Source organism: Plecotus auritus, assembly GCF_963455305.1.
Source record: "Plecotus auritus genome assembly, chromosome: 10".
NCBI classification, from domain to species: domain Eukaryota; kingdom Metazoa; phylum Chordata; class Mammalia; order Chiroptera; family Vespertilionidae; genus Plecotus; species Plecotus auritus.
Window position 1 is genome coordinate 20,372,346 of NC_137785.1, and position 13,449 is coordinate 20,385,794.

General features: G+C 47.4%; 2 protein-coding genes and 1 pseudogene across 5 annotated transcripts in view; 1 reads left to right on the forward strand and 2 right to left on the reverse strand.

The window, feature by feature from the left end:
• The window catches only part of SNRPA (small nuclear ribonucleoprotein polypeptide A), a 752,186-nt gene that overhangs the window by 80,643 nt on the left and 658,094 nt on the right, over positions 1–13,449 (reverse strand). The gene's annotated exons all lie outside the window — the stretch shown is intronic.
• Positions 1–13,449, forward strand: part of NUMBL (NUMB like endocytic adaptor protein) — a 36,546-nt gene that overhangs the window by 20,146 nt on the left and 2,951 nt on the right. For 2 of the 3 annotated variants that reach the window (XM_080643390.1, XM_080643392.1), the window contains exons 7-9: positions 4,936–5,125; positions 9,473–9,778; positions 13,019–13,141. In XM_080643390.1, the coding sequence (XP_080499516.1) occupies positions 4,936–5,125; positions 9,473–9,778; positions 13,019–13,141 (619 nt within the window). The remainder of the gene's footprint in view (positions 1–4,935; positions 5,126–9,472; positions 9,779–13,018; positions 13,142–13,449) is intronic. The other variant, XM_080643391.1, reaches the window with a different exon arrangement.
• Positions 3,028–4,225, reverse strand: LOC308235242 (protein FAM133B-like; annotated as a pseudogene). Its single transcript has 3 exons — positions 3,762–4,225; positions 3,376–3,526; positions 3,028–3,104 (listed from the first exon to the last, which is right to left on the reverse strand). The product of its transcript is annotated as a protein FAM133B-like (transcript).

Here is a 13,449-nt window from a genome sequence, read left to right on the forward strand (position 1 = left end):
AGAGATTTTGGGTTGTGTGTTCATTTTCATTTGTTTCCAGAAGTTTTTTATTTCTTTCTTGATCTCATTGGTAACCCATTTATTGTTTAATATCATGCTATTTAGCCTCCATGTGTTTGAATGATTTTCACTGTAGTTGGTTTCTAATTTCATTCCACTGTGATCTGAGAAGATGCTTGATGTAATTTCAGTCTTCTTGAACTTACAGAGACTTGTTTTGTGTCCTAACATGTGGTCTATCTTTGTGAATGACCCATGTGCACTTGAGAAGAATGTATATTCGGTAGCTTTGGGGTGAAATGTTCTATAAATGTCAGGTAAATCCACCTGATCTAGTATGTCATTTAGAGTCACTGTTTCCTTGTTAATTTTTGTCTGGAAGATCTATGCAGTGAAATCAGCAGGGTGTTAAAGTCCCCTACTATGGACTGTGTTGCTGTTGATCTCTCCCTTGAAGTCCTCTAGAAGTTTATCTGTATATTTAGGTGTTCCTATATTGGGTGTATATTTGTTTACCAGGGTTATATTCTCTTCTTGGAGCAATCAGTTTAGTATTATGTTGTGACCTTTGTTGTCTCTTCTCATGGCCTTCATTTTGAAGTCTTTTTTGTCAGATGTGAGTATTTCTACCCCAGCTTTTTTTGTTTCCATTTGCATGGGGAATTTTTTACCATCCCTTCACTCTCATCCTGTGTGAGTCTTTTGTTCTGAGGTGGGGCTTTTATAGGAAGCATATAATTGGGTCACATTTTTTTATCCATTCAGCTACCCTACATCTTTCGATTAGAGCATTTAATCCACTTACATTTAAGGTTATTATTGATAGGTACTTATTTATTGCTATTTTAATTCTTGATCTCATTGGTAACCCATTCATTGTTTAATATCATGCTGTCATGCATATATATTTCTTCTTCTCACTACAGCAGTCCCTTTAGCATTTCTTTTTTAAAAAATATATTTTATTGATTTTTTACAGAGAGGAAGGGAGAGGGATAGAGAGTTAGAAATATTGATGAGAGAGAAACATCGATCAGCTGCCTCCTGCACACTCCCTACTGGGGATGTGCCCGCAACCAAGGTACATGCCCTTGACCGAAATCGAATCTGGGACCCTTCAGTCTGCAGGCTGACGGTCTATCCACTGAGCCAAACTGGTTAGGGCTTTAGCATTTCTTTTAGTGCTGTTTTTGTGGTGATAAACTTCTTTAGCCTTTTTTTGTCTGGGAAGATCTTTATGTCACCATCTATTTTGAATGATAGCCTTGCTGACTATAGTCGTCTTGGTTTCAGATCCTTGCTTTTCATTACCTTGAATACTTCATGCCATTACCTTCTGCCTGTAGAGTTTCTGATGAGAAATCAGCTGACAGCCTTATGGGAGCTCCTTTGTAGGTAACAGTTTGCTTTTCTCTTGCTGCCTTTAAGATTCTCTCTTTGTCTTTAATTTTTGTCATTTTAATTATTATATGACTGGGCATGGGCCTGTTTGGGTTCTTGCTTGGGACTCTCTGTGCTTCCTGGACTTGTGCAACATTTTCCTTCACCAGGTTAGGAAGTTTTCTGCCATTATTTCTTCAAACATGTTCTCTATCCTTTGTTCACCTTCTTCTTCTGGTACTCCTATTATGTGAATATTGTTACATTTCATGTTGTCCCACAGGTCCCTTACATTGTCCTCCTGTTTCATAATTTTTTTTTCTTTTTGGTTCTCTGAGTAATTTTTTTCTACCCTGTCACTGATCCAATCCTCGGCTTCCCCTAGTCTGCTGTGTATTTATTCCATTGTGTTCTTTCTTAGTGCTATGTCATTCTTTATTTCCGACTGGTCTTTTTTCATAGTTACTATACCTTTTCTCCTTTCTTCAAGGGAGAGATCAACAGTAACACAGTCATAGTAGGGGACTTGAGCATCTTGCCATACTTATTCTGAACTCTATATCAGATAAATTTCTTATCTCCATTTCATTTAGCTCTTCTTCAGGGTAATTCTCTTGTTCTTTCATTTGGGGGTTAATTTTTTATGTCTCCCCATTTTGGCTGCCTGTTTGGATTTGTGTCTATATTAGGTAGATCTGCTACAACTCCCAATCTGGTGCAGGATAATGTCAGACACTGTTTCTGACTGGCCCTGAGAACCCTGTTTGGGGCTATCAGCAATCCACAGCTATGGCTCCCTCTGCTGGGGCTGAGTGCCTTTGGAAAGGAACAAGATTCTACACCAGGATCTGCTTTTCCTAGACCTGGGCCCAGAAGATCAGGCAGACTCAAAGTCTGCTTGCAGTTCAGTTGACATTCAGTCTTGATTTGCCTCAAGCTATAGACCACAGGGTGGGGCGAGATGTCTTCCAACATGGTGGGGCAATTGTCTTCACCCCAAGCAAAAACTTGTATAGGTAAGACCTGTGGGAGAAAGCTGTCCTCTGCAGTATGAGGGAATGACTCAGTACATGAAATCGGGGTTGTGCTCTGAGCTCCACCCCCAGAGTCTCCAACCCTGGACTCTACTCACACAGCTCCAGTCCACTCTGCCCTCCCTCTGCCAGAGCCCAAGGTGAGTGGCTGCACATGAAATTTTGTGTGCTGGCCCTTTAAGAGGGTGCCTACATTTCTAGACGTCTCTGGTTGGCAGACAGCAACCCTACTGCTTTTCACAGCCCGATATTCTGTGTGCACCTTTCTCAGTTCTGGTTCTCTGGGGTGGTGAGCCCAGCTTGGGGTTTAAACCCCAGAGTTCTCAGTGGGAGCTCCCCAAAGCTGAGATATCCCTCCCTTTAGCTGCTGTCTGTGGGAACCTGGCCAGCCCTGTGGCATCTCTGTACTTCTTACCAGTCTCTATGGGTCTCCACTTTCTACCCTTGGTTATCAGGGTTCTCTCCAGCTAGTCTTCAGTTGATATTTTAGGGTAGTTTTTCAGTATTTTAGTTGTACTTCCAATTTGGTCCTGGGATAGTGTCAGTGTAGCTTCCACCATTTTTTCAGGGGCTGTTTTCTAATATGCAATCAGAATCCTGATTTTTCATAATGTTACCATAGTGAGTCAGGACTTGAACTAGCAACCTTCTTTTTCTTACTGTGTTTCTTATGCTTCTCTCTCTCTCTCTCTTTTGCTTTTTCTGTCTTCACCACTTTTCTTTTCTTTTTTTTTTTTTTTGTTAATCCTCACCTGAGGATATTTTTCCATTTGTTTTTAGAGAGAGTGGAAGGGAGAGGGAGAGACAGAAAGAAACATCGATTGGTTGCCTCCCACACGTGCCCCGACCGGAGCCAGGGATAGAGCCTGCAACCAAGGTATGTGCCCTTGACCTAAATCAAACCTGGGACCCTTCAATCCACAGGCCGAAGCTCTATCTACTGAGCCAAACCAGCTAGGGCCTTTCTTCTTTTTTGTTTATAGCTCCTCAATATTATCTGATTCTGATAAGGACTCAGATGATAAAGGTTTACCTTCAGGATACATCTTTCTCTATTTGCCAAGTCCTTGAATGTCCTTTCCTTTCTCCGTTGCATCTTTTTTTTTTTTTTTCTTAAGATAGTTTATTGATTTTCTTTTTAGAGAGAGAGGGGGAGAGAGAGGAACATTGATGTGAGAGAGAAACATTGATTGGCTACCTCCTGAACAACCCCACTAGGGATGAAACCTGAAACCCAGGTATGTGCCCTGACCTGGAATCAAACCAGCAACCCTCCAGTGCATGGGACAATGCCCAACCATCCAAGCCACATTGCCAGGCTCAGTTGCATCTTTTTACTTTTTTTTATTTTAAACTATCCTTTCTGTCTGACTCACTCTCTAACATAGCACTTTCTATAGATTAATGTGAATGGTTGCTCTTTTTATTTTTTTAAATTCACATCTTCAGAATCTGGAGAACTGCTGGAAGAATCAGAGCTTGAAGAAGAAGATGAATACCCACCAGATTTCTTCTTTTCTTTTTTCTTGCTCTGTCTTTTTTTGGCTGAGCTCCCATTTCCACTTAATTATTTCTCCCTGGTCTTTTTCTTGGTCTTTCTTCCAGTTCTCATTCATTTTTTCTTCAAATTCAGCCAATTCCTTGGAGTCTTTCTTTCTCTTTTCTAGTAGTTGTTTCACTTCTTTCCAGGTAGGCCTTGGTTGATTCCGGTAATTAACTTGGATCGTTGACCCTGAAGACTGGGTTGAACCCTTTGAACTGGCCATAGCTTTTGGGACTCTATAAGCCTCATGATTGTCCCATTTCTCCATGGTGCTGGGCTCAGCACCCAGGGAGACCAGGCCAGTGGAGCAACCAGAGAGGCTTCTCAGCTCTTTCTATTTTGAGAAAAAAAAAACACACACACATTGACCATAAACCTTAGGTAGACTTTTGCTGAGTTTTGACAACTGCATACACCTGTGGAACCCAAACCCCTGTTAAGCTCTGGAACATGACAACCACTTCAACCAGCCCTGCCCTTCCCAGTCCATCCCCACCCCACCCCCTCAGAAAGAGCCACTGTTCTGACTCTTTTCACCATAGATTAGTGTTGCCTATTTTAAACCTTCATATAAATGGAGGTATCCAGTATTGCACTCTTTTTTTATTCCCACCCCCACCCCCTTCTCTTTGACAATCATCAGCTTGTTCTATATATCTATAGGTCTGTTTCTGTTTTATTTTGTTTGTTTGTTTTCTTTGGATAAATAGCCAGAAGTGGACTTTGCTGGGTCGTATGACAGCTCTGATTTTAATTTTTTTGAGGAATCTCCATCGTCTTGAACCCTTGTTGCTGGCTTTTTGTTTTCACTCAGGGCTGTCATTTGTGTCCCTCAGGGCAAGTGTTCACTGAGGTCGGAGAGGCAGAGGGATTGTCCGGGGTCACCCAGCACCTGGGAGCTGGGACCCAGGGCTCCTGGTGTCCAGGGTGCACAACTCAGCGTCTCCAACCCTGTCCCCCCCACCCCTCTTCTCACAGGGCGAGAGGCTGAGCCACGCTGTGGGCTGTGCGTTTGCTGCCTGCCTGGAGCGGAAACAGCGGCGGGAGAAGGAATGTGGGGTCACGGCTACCTTCGATGCCAGCCGCACCAGCTTTGCCCGCGAGGGCTCCTTCCGCCTGTCTGGGGGTGGGCGGCCCACTGACCGAGAAGCCCCGGACAAAAAGAAAGGTGGGTGCTGCCCAGACAACAGGCACAGAGTGGGCCCCGGTGGGGCGAGGGGTGCGGTTTGCAGGGAAAGCTGCAGCGGCTCGGGGGCTCCACAGTTTACAAAGCAGAGCGCCAACCACAACGTTTGGTTCCAGTTTCTAAAGCTCATTTAGTTTAGAGAGTCCTTTGGGCAGTGTTCTGTAGGCACAGATCCCAGCAAAGTTCACAAATGGCTCTGCTGCCTGCCAACTCAGGGAGGTTCCCCGGCTTTCCAAAGCGTGTACAGAAAAGATGAAAGAAAATACAGCGTCATCAAATGCAGTAAGGATAAGTATAGCTCGATATCTTTACTTCATTTTGTGTATGTTTGTATGTGGAATAGGTTATCATGTAAAGGTATTTCTTACTCTGGTTGCCATCAAGAAAGTTTGATAAATATCTGATAGACTCTAACATTCTAGGTGACTGGCAAATACCTTTGTAAATTGTAAAAAAAAAAAAATTTCAACGTAAGTGTATTATATGCTAAGTCACAATGTGACTTAATTTTTCTTTGCTGCGATTCTAGTTTTAAGATTTTTTGAAAACACTGCTTAAAATTGACAAATAATTTACTATTGGGCCCTAACTGGTTTGGCTCAGTGGATAGAGTGTCGGCCTGCGGACTGAAGGGTCCCAGGTTCGATTCCGGTCAAGGGCATGTACCTTAGTTGCCGGCACATCCCCAGTGGGAGGTGTGCAGGAGGCAGCTGATCGATGTTTCTCTCTTATTGATGTTTCTAGCTCTCTATCCCTCTCCCTTCCTCTCTGTAAGAGTCAATAAGATATATTTAAAAAAGAAAAGAAAAAAGAATTGGGAACTGTTCCAGATTAAAGGAGACTGAAGAGATTTGACAAGTATTATTAAATGTAGTGTGTGGTCCTGCATATATGTAAAAAAGAACATCTATAAAGGACATGATCTGGACAGTTGGGGAAACTGGAATACGAACTGTAGACTTGTGCCGCGCCAGCACAGCCAAGGGTTCCGCGAGCCTGAGGGAGGGCCGGCGAAGGATGAAGAAAAGACAGACAAAGAGAATAAGCTGGGCCCTGGCTGGTTTGGCTCAGTGGATAGAGCATCGCCCTGCGGACTGAAGGGTCCCAGGTTCGATTCCAGTCAAGGGCACATGCCTGGGTTGCGGGCTCGATCCCCAGTGAGGGGCATGCAGGAGGCAGCCAATCAATGATTGTCTCTCATCATTGATGTTTCTATCTCTCTCCCTCTTCCTTCCTCTCTGAAATCAATAAAAATATATTTAAAAAAAAAAAAAAAAGAGAATAAGCTGGGTCTAGGTGGATCTTCTGTGCCTGACTGAGACCACAGACAGATCCAGACTGCAAGCTGATGCTTTATTTTATAGTCAGAGGTAAACAAGGTAATTTACAATGTTCTTGTGAGTTTCACTTGTTTTGGCAGCACTTGCTGCACCTCCCACAGCCCATTAGCTACCCAGGAAAGATCTAGGGAGCAGTCACAAGATCAAGCTTAATTATGCTAAGAGGGCTGTGTCCTCTAAGCTGGGACTTGTTTGCAGCTTTGCCAGCAGGTCAGTCCGAGGCTTAACCCTATAACCGCTCCCTACCCCTACGTAGACTGGCTAATAGTATTGTACTCATGGTCAATTCCCCAAGTGAGAAATTATGCTGCAGTTGTGTAGGAGACTGTCCTTGTTCTTTAAAGGTACATGCTGAAGGCTTGGGGTTAAGTTGTTTGAAAATTACTCTTTTTTTTTTTTTTTTTTTTTTTTTTTAGAATAACATCTCTTACTTTTATTTTTTAAAAATACACTGAGTGGCCAAAACCGGTTTGGCTCAGTGGATAGAGCGTCGGCCTGTGGACTGAAGGGTCCCAGGTTCGATTCCAGTCAAGGGCACGTGACTTGGTTGCGGGCACATCCCCAGTGGGAGGTGTGCAGGAGGCAGCTGATCGATGTTTCTCTCTCATCGATGTTTCTAACTCTCTGTCCCTCTTCCTTCCTCTCTGTAAAAAAGCAATAAAATATATTTTTAAAAAAAAATACACTGAGTGGCCAGATTATTATGATCTCTGAATGCATAATAATCTGGCCACTCAGTATATATATATATTAGAGGCCCAGTGCATGAATTCATGCGTGGGTGGGGTCCGGCCAGCCTGGCCAGGGGGAGGGGACATGGGTGGTTGGCTGGCCTCCCTGCTGGTCGAACTCTTCGTCGAGGGGAAAATTTGCATATTAGCCTTTTATTATATAGGATATACACTGAGTGGCCAGATTATTATGAATTCAGAGATCAGTGTATATCTGTAATGATTTCAGAGAGGGAGAGAGAAATAAAAACATCAATGATGAGAGAGAATCATTTGGTTGACTGCCTCCTGCTGGGGATCGGCCCACAACCCAGGCATGTGCCCTGATGGGGAATTGAACCGTGACCTCCTGGTTTATAGGTCAAGGCTCAACCATTGAGCCATGCTGGCCACACTGAAAGTTACTCTTAAATGGTAAGGGAAAATTATAGAAGGATGGAGAGAGCACATATGATAACATGTTAACACTGGGGACCTTAGGTTAAGAAAACCTGCACGCTTGCCCGGCTGGTGTGGGTCAGTGGATTGAGCATTGTCCCATGCACCAAGAGGTCACTGGTTCAATTCCCGGTCAGGGCACGTGCCTGGGTTGTGGGCTCGATACACAGTAGGGGCTGTGCAGGAGACGGCCGATTGATGTTTCTCTCTCATCCATGTTTCTACCTCCTTTCTCTTTCTCTATCTAAATATCAATAAAAACATATTTTTTAAAAAAGATAGGAAACATGCACACTCATTCTTCCATTATAACATCTTTTCTGTAAGTTTAAAATAGTTCTAACTAAAAAGTTAGGAAAACAAATTTTTAACTAATTTTTATTGCTTTATCAATAGCATTCTTTATTTAAAAAATATCTTTTCATTGATTTCAGAGAGGAAGGAAAAGCATGGAACATTTACTGCCTCAACTGACCCTCTCAGGAGGCCCAGTGGGGGATTCATAGTTCAGAAGCTGGAGCCCAGAGAGCCGGGGGGACTTCCTAAGGTCCCTAAAGGGGGTTGGGGGTGGGATAGAGGTTGTTCCTGGTTCCATCCTGTCCCAGGCTGTCACCTGGCCAGGCCTGGGTGAGAGCCTCATGGCCTCAACCTGGAAGATGGAAGAAGAAATGCCAGGTGACCTCCCTGCCCACTCTGGGCCTGAGTTTAATCTCCCTGGCATTCAGGCTACAGCTGAGTGAGGCCCTGATTGGAGGGTGTGTGTGTGTGTGTGTGTGTGTGTGTGTGTGTGTGTGTGTGTGTGTTGGCAGGGGTGAGGGGACCCTGCCATGGAAGAGCAGGCCTTGGGTAGTCCCAGAGTGGAGGGAGACCAGGCTGAAGGGCTGGAGAGATCTGGAAAGCTCCCCAGAGGAAGTGTGTCAAGCTGGGTCTAGGATGGGTAGCAACTGGAGGAAGGGAGGAGTTAGTTGAGGTGGGAAGAATGGTGGGAGGTACAGAGATGTAGAGAACAGACGAATGATAGAGGAAGGCAGCATGACGTGGAGAGACCAAGCCAGAGGGAGAGACAGGTTAGGGCCGTGTTCGGCAAACTGTGGCTCGCGAGCCACATGCGGCTCTTTGGCCCCTTGAGTGTGGCTCTTCCACAAAATACCATGGCCTGGGCAAGTCTATTTTGAAGAAGTGGCATTAGAAGAAGTTTAAGTTGAAAAAATTTGGCTCTCAAAAAAAATTTCAATTGTTGTACTGTTGATATTTGGCTCTGTTGACTAATGAGTTTGCCGACCACTGGGTTAGGGTAATTGGACCACCAACTCCAGAGCCAGCCTGCCTCTTGCTAGCACTGTGGCTTGGGCAAGTCACTTGCCATTGTTGGGCCTCAGTTTTCACCTCTCTAAAATGGGGATACTGGTAGTATTGACCTCAAGGGGTGGTTTTGAAGATTGAATGAGTTAATAATTGCCAGGCACTTGGAACAAGGCCTGATTCATTGGTCATGCACCAAACAAGTGTCCAATACATTAGTCAGAAAAGGAGATAGAAGGTCTCAAAGGGAAAACGGGGGGGAACAGCAGAGGAAAGAGATTGGTGGCAGAAAGCTAGCAAGACACAAGGTTATGCTGGAGTGAAATTCCTCAGTGGCTTCCTGGGGAAAGTGGTCTTGACTTGGGTGGGGGTGAGGGGCATTCATGGCCCCGAGCAGCCTGTCTTGAGGGCAGGATACATTGGGCGAGGAAGGCAGCTGTGGGAATGACCAAGGGGACCAGGTGGGAGGCCTCCCACGCCGGGCTGAGGTATCTGACTTCCATCTCCCGTGTCTCCAGCAGAGGCAGCAGCTGCCCCCACTGCGGCTCCCGGCCCTGCCCAGCCTGGGCGCGTGTCCCCGACACCAGCCACCACATCCCCTGGTGAGAAGGGTGAGGCAGGCACCCCAGTGGCTGCAGGCACCACCGCAGCTGCCATCCCCCGTCGCCATGCCCCCCTGGAGCAGCTGGTCCGCCAGGGCTCCTTCCGTGGGTTCCCGGCGCTCAGCCAGAAGAACTCGCCATTCAAACGGCAGCTGAGCCTAAGGCTGAACGAGCTGCCATCCACGCTGCAGCGCCGCACTGACTTCCAGGTGAAGAGCACAGGTGAGCCCCGGGATCAATACCACTGTCTGTGCTCGAGACAGAGAACAGGGGTGGCCACCATGATGGATTCGCACTGTCTACCGTGCACAAAGATGAGAGGTGGAACACGCGGTGATCAATTAGCAGTGTCTGCCAGGGGCTATTAGCAGTGTCTGCTATGGACGAAGTTTAAAAGAAAGGTGGCACAAATCATGACCAGTTAGCTCTGTCTGCTATGGTTAGGGAAATGCAAGAGGTGGCCCACACGACTGATTAGCGAAGTGCTGTGGACAAGGGGAGGAGGGCAGCGGCACCAATGCTATGATTTTGCTCAGGGGGAGACTGAGGCACCAGCCTTTGCCAGTGAAGCCATGAGATCGGCCAGGGGAAGAATTCAGGCTGAGTCACAGAGGACTGTGATGGGTTAATAGTGTCTGCCTGAGGCAGGGAGCATAGGGTGATGGCTTACATCATGGTCTCCTTCCAGTGTCTGCATGAGCAAGAAAAAGGAGAAGGTGGCACACCATGTGAATAATTAGCAGCGTTTGCTGTGGGCAAGGGAGAAAGGAGAGCGGTAGGAGTGCTACGTTTTCACCACGGAGAGACTGCCAGAATTGGGCCCGAGGAAACATGAAATGGAGGGCACAGGGGAGCGCGGGAATCACAGGGTCAGGGAGCATGGTGGTGATGTCACCTGAGGGCAAAGGATTGGGCCAAGGCAGCACCCACCATTGTTGATTAGCAATGTCTGCCATGGGTGATGCTAGGAGAGAGGCAGTTAAATGTCCTGTTGTGCTTGGAGGGAAGATGGAGTCACAAGGATCAGCCCTGTCTTCCAGGATTTGGCCTGTAGAGGCCAGAGCCAGGTGAGGGGTGAGGTGAGCAAAGATTTCAGGTGCATTGTGTTTGATTACTAATGTCTGCGATGGGCCCAGGAAAGGAGAAAGATGGTATATGTCATGATGTAAAGCAATGTCTGGCCCAGCCGGTGTGGCTCAGTGGTTGAACGTCGACCAGTGAACCAGGAGGTCATGGTTTGAACCCGGTCAGGGCACATGCCCAGGACACACTGTGGGTCCAGTCCAGACTACCAAGGTGTAGTCTCTCCTCTACCCCAGTGCCACACACTACTTGCACCCCCCAGATGTCACACACACTGTGGGCTCAATCCCCAGTAGGGGGCATGCTGGAGGCAATTGATCAGTGATTCTCTCTCATTGATGCTTCTATCGCTCTCCCTCTCCCTCCCCCTCCCTGAAATCAATAAAAATATATTTAAAGAAAAAATAAAGCAACATCTGCGGTGAGAAAGGGAGAGGAGAGGTGGTGCGGTACACGTTTTGCGCAAGGGAGACAGGCAGGAGGCTGCCGTTCCTCCCAGCTGTCGGTGAAGTCATGTGGTCTGGCCTGCTCCCCTGCCTCCAGACACCTCATCTGAGACACCTACCCTCACGGCCTCGGGACTGGTGTGGGGTGTGGATTGGTATCCAGGAGGCTGGGCTGCTCCAGAGGGTGCCTGCTGGGCATCCCTTTTCCGCTGTCCTCTTACAGCCTGACACCAAGATCACCCCTGGGGCTGTCACACGCTCCCTGGAGGGGACAGGCTCCCCAGCCTTTATTTGGAAGCCTCACACTCCTGTAGCCAATTGCTCATTTGCTTAGACGTGACTTGCCACACAGAAATTCAACAACTCACACAGATGTTACAGTCTGCTGCAGGTGTCACACACACTCCAGTCATGTGCACACCAAAATCACACATAATTGGAAGTTGCAGTTACACCCCCCCCACTCATGCACACTTGGAAGTCACACATGCAGTGTCATCCATGCTTGCAAACGTGTTCCTACATCATGCAGGCAGATTGGCTCACACTTGGGAATCACAGTCAGGTCACCACACACTGGGTTTCCGTCACACTCACATGCCACATCCTCAGAAGCTGCACGCTCATTCGGAATAACACACGCACTATTCATGTAAATGACCCGGAAGCCATACACCCTCCCACCTGCCCACCCCACGTCCCACCTGCTGACTCCTGCAGTCAGTTTCTTCCTCACGCTCATCGGAGCGTCGAACCTGCTTGCTGAGATGGCACAGGCACTTGTCGCCCACACTGTTGTTTATTCAGATGGTCCCTTTGCTCATCTCAAGTGCTCTGAGGCCCCCGCATCTGCTCACTGTCTTCCTGGCACAGATGTGTCTCTGCCCTCGTGGTATGTGTTATAGGCCAGGGTGGACAGGGCCCCTTTTTGCCACCCAAAGCAGGACAAGTGATCCCAGCCAGTGTGGCCCACGTCCATTCTGACTGGTCAGTGCCCTTGCCATCTACTATGTGGTTAAATATATTTTTTAAATTAATATATGTTTTTATTTTTAAAAATATAATTGTATTGATTTCAGAGAGGAAGGGAGAGGGAGAGATTGAAACATCAATGAGACAGAATCATTGATTGGCTGCCTCCTGCATGCCCCCTATTGGGGATCAAGCCCGCAATCCAGGCATGTGTCTGACCTGGAATTGAACCGTGACATCATGGTTCATAGGTTGATGCTCCACCACTGTGCCACTGGCCGGGCGCTATATGTTTTTAAACAGTTTAAATATTTCTTCTGGTTTGTAGCTACAGACAGGTCCCCCTTGAGGTCCTCCTTGATTTGGGGTCCCTGTGACTGCCATCCAACAGCTGGGAAAATCTCCCAGGGCCAAGAGACCAGAGAAAGAGGTGATGACTCCATCACTACACCAGGAGTTTATTAAGGGAATTTACTTACGAGGCACATCGTGGGCAGAGGCAAGATGACATGAATATCCTCTGTGCCACATGGCAGGCGCCAAGAGGTTATATAGGACAGGGCAGGATGGAAGGGGTACGGGGTGTGACCTGCCCCAGGTAAGGGGAAAACAACTTACATGCTTGCCTAGGGCCGGCGATGACCTGTTCCAGGAACAGCACACCTGGGGTGGAGGAGACCGTCTCTGAGGGGATTTACAGAAAGCAGTCTCCGTTCTGGCCCTGACCTGGCTTGTGGGTCCAGTCCAGACTATCAAGCTGTAGTCTCTCCCTACCCCAGTGCCACACTACTTGCACCACCCAGATGTCACACACACATATGCACAGAGTTGTCATTTTTGTGACCATGGCCACTTAGTTACCACCAACCCACACACCTTGTGAGAGGAGCACCTGAGGGCAAAGGAGTCAAGAACAGGGTCTGGGACTATCACTGACCTCCGCCTTTCCCTGACCTCCCAGTGCCGGAGATGGAGCCGCCTGGTGCCAGTGACAGCGACAGCATCAATGCTCTGTGCACACAGATCAGCTCATCTTTTGCCAGTGCTGGAGCACCAGCACCAGGACCGCCGCCTGCCTCAACAGGTGAGCCCAGCCCTTCCTGGGGTGCCTCCCTGCATCTTCCTGCTCCACTCAGGGTCACCTCAGGGACTCCAGGGATCTTGGAATCCCACAGGCTTAGGACCATGGGTCATCTTAGAGCTCCGGGAGGACCTTAGAACCAAGGAATCATTTTGTTTTTTCAACCCTCACCCAAAGATATGTTGATTTGAAAGAGGAAGGAGGAGAGAGAGAGAGAGAGAGAGAGAGAGAAACATCGACCAGTTGCCTTCCATACATGCTCTTACCAGGGATTGAACCTGCAACCTAGGCATGTGCCCTGACCAGGAATC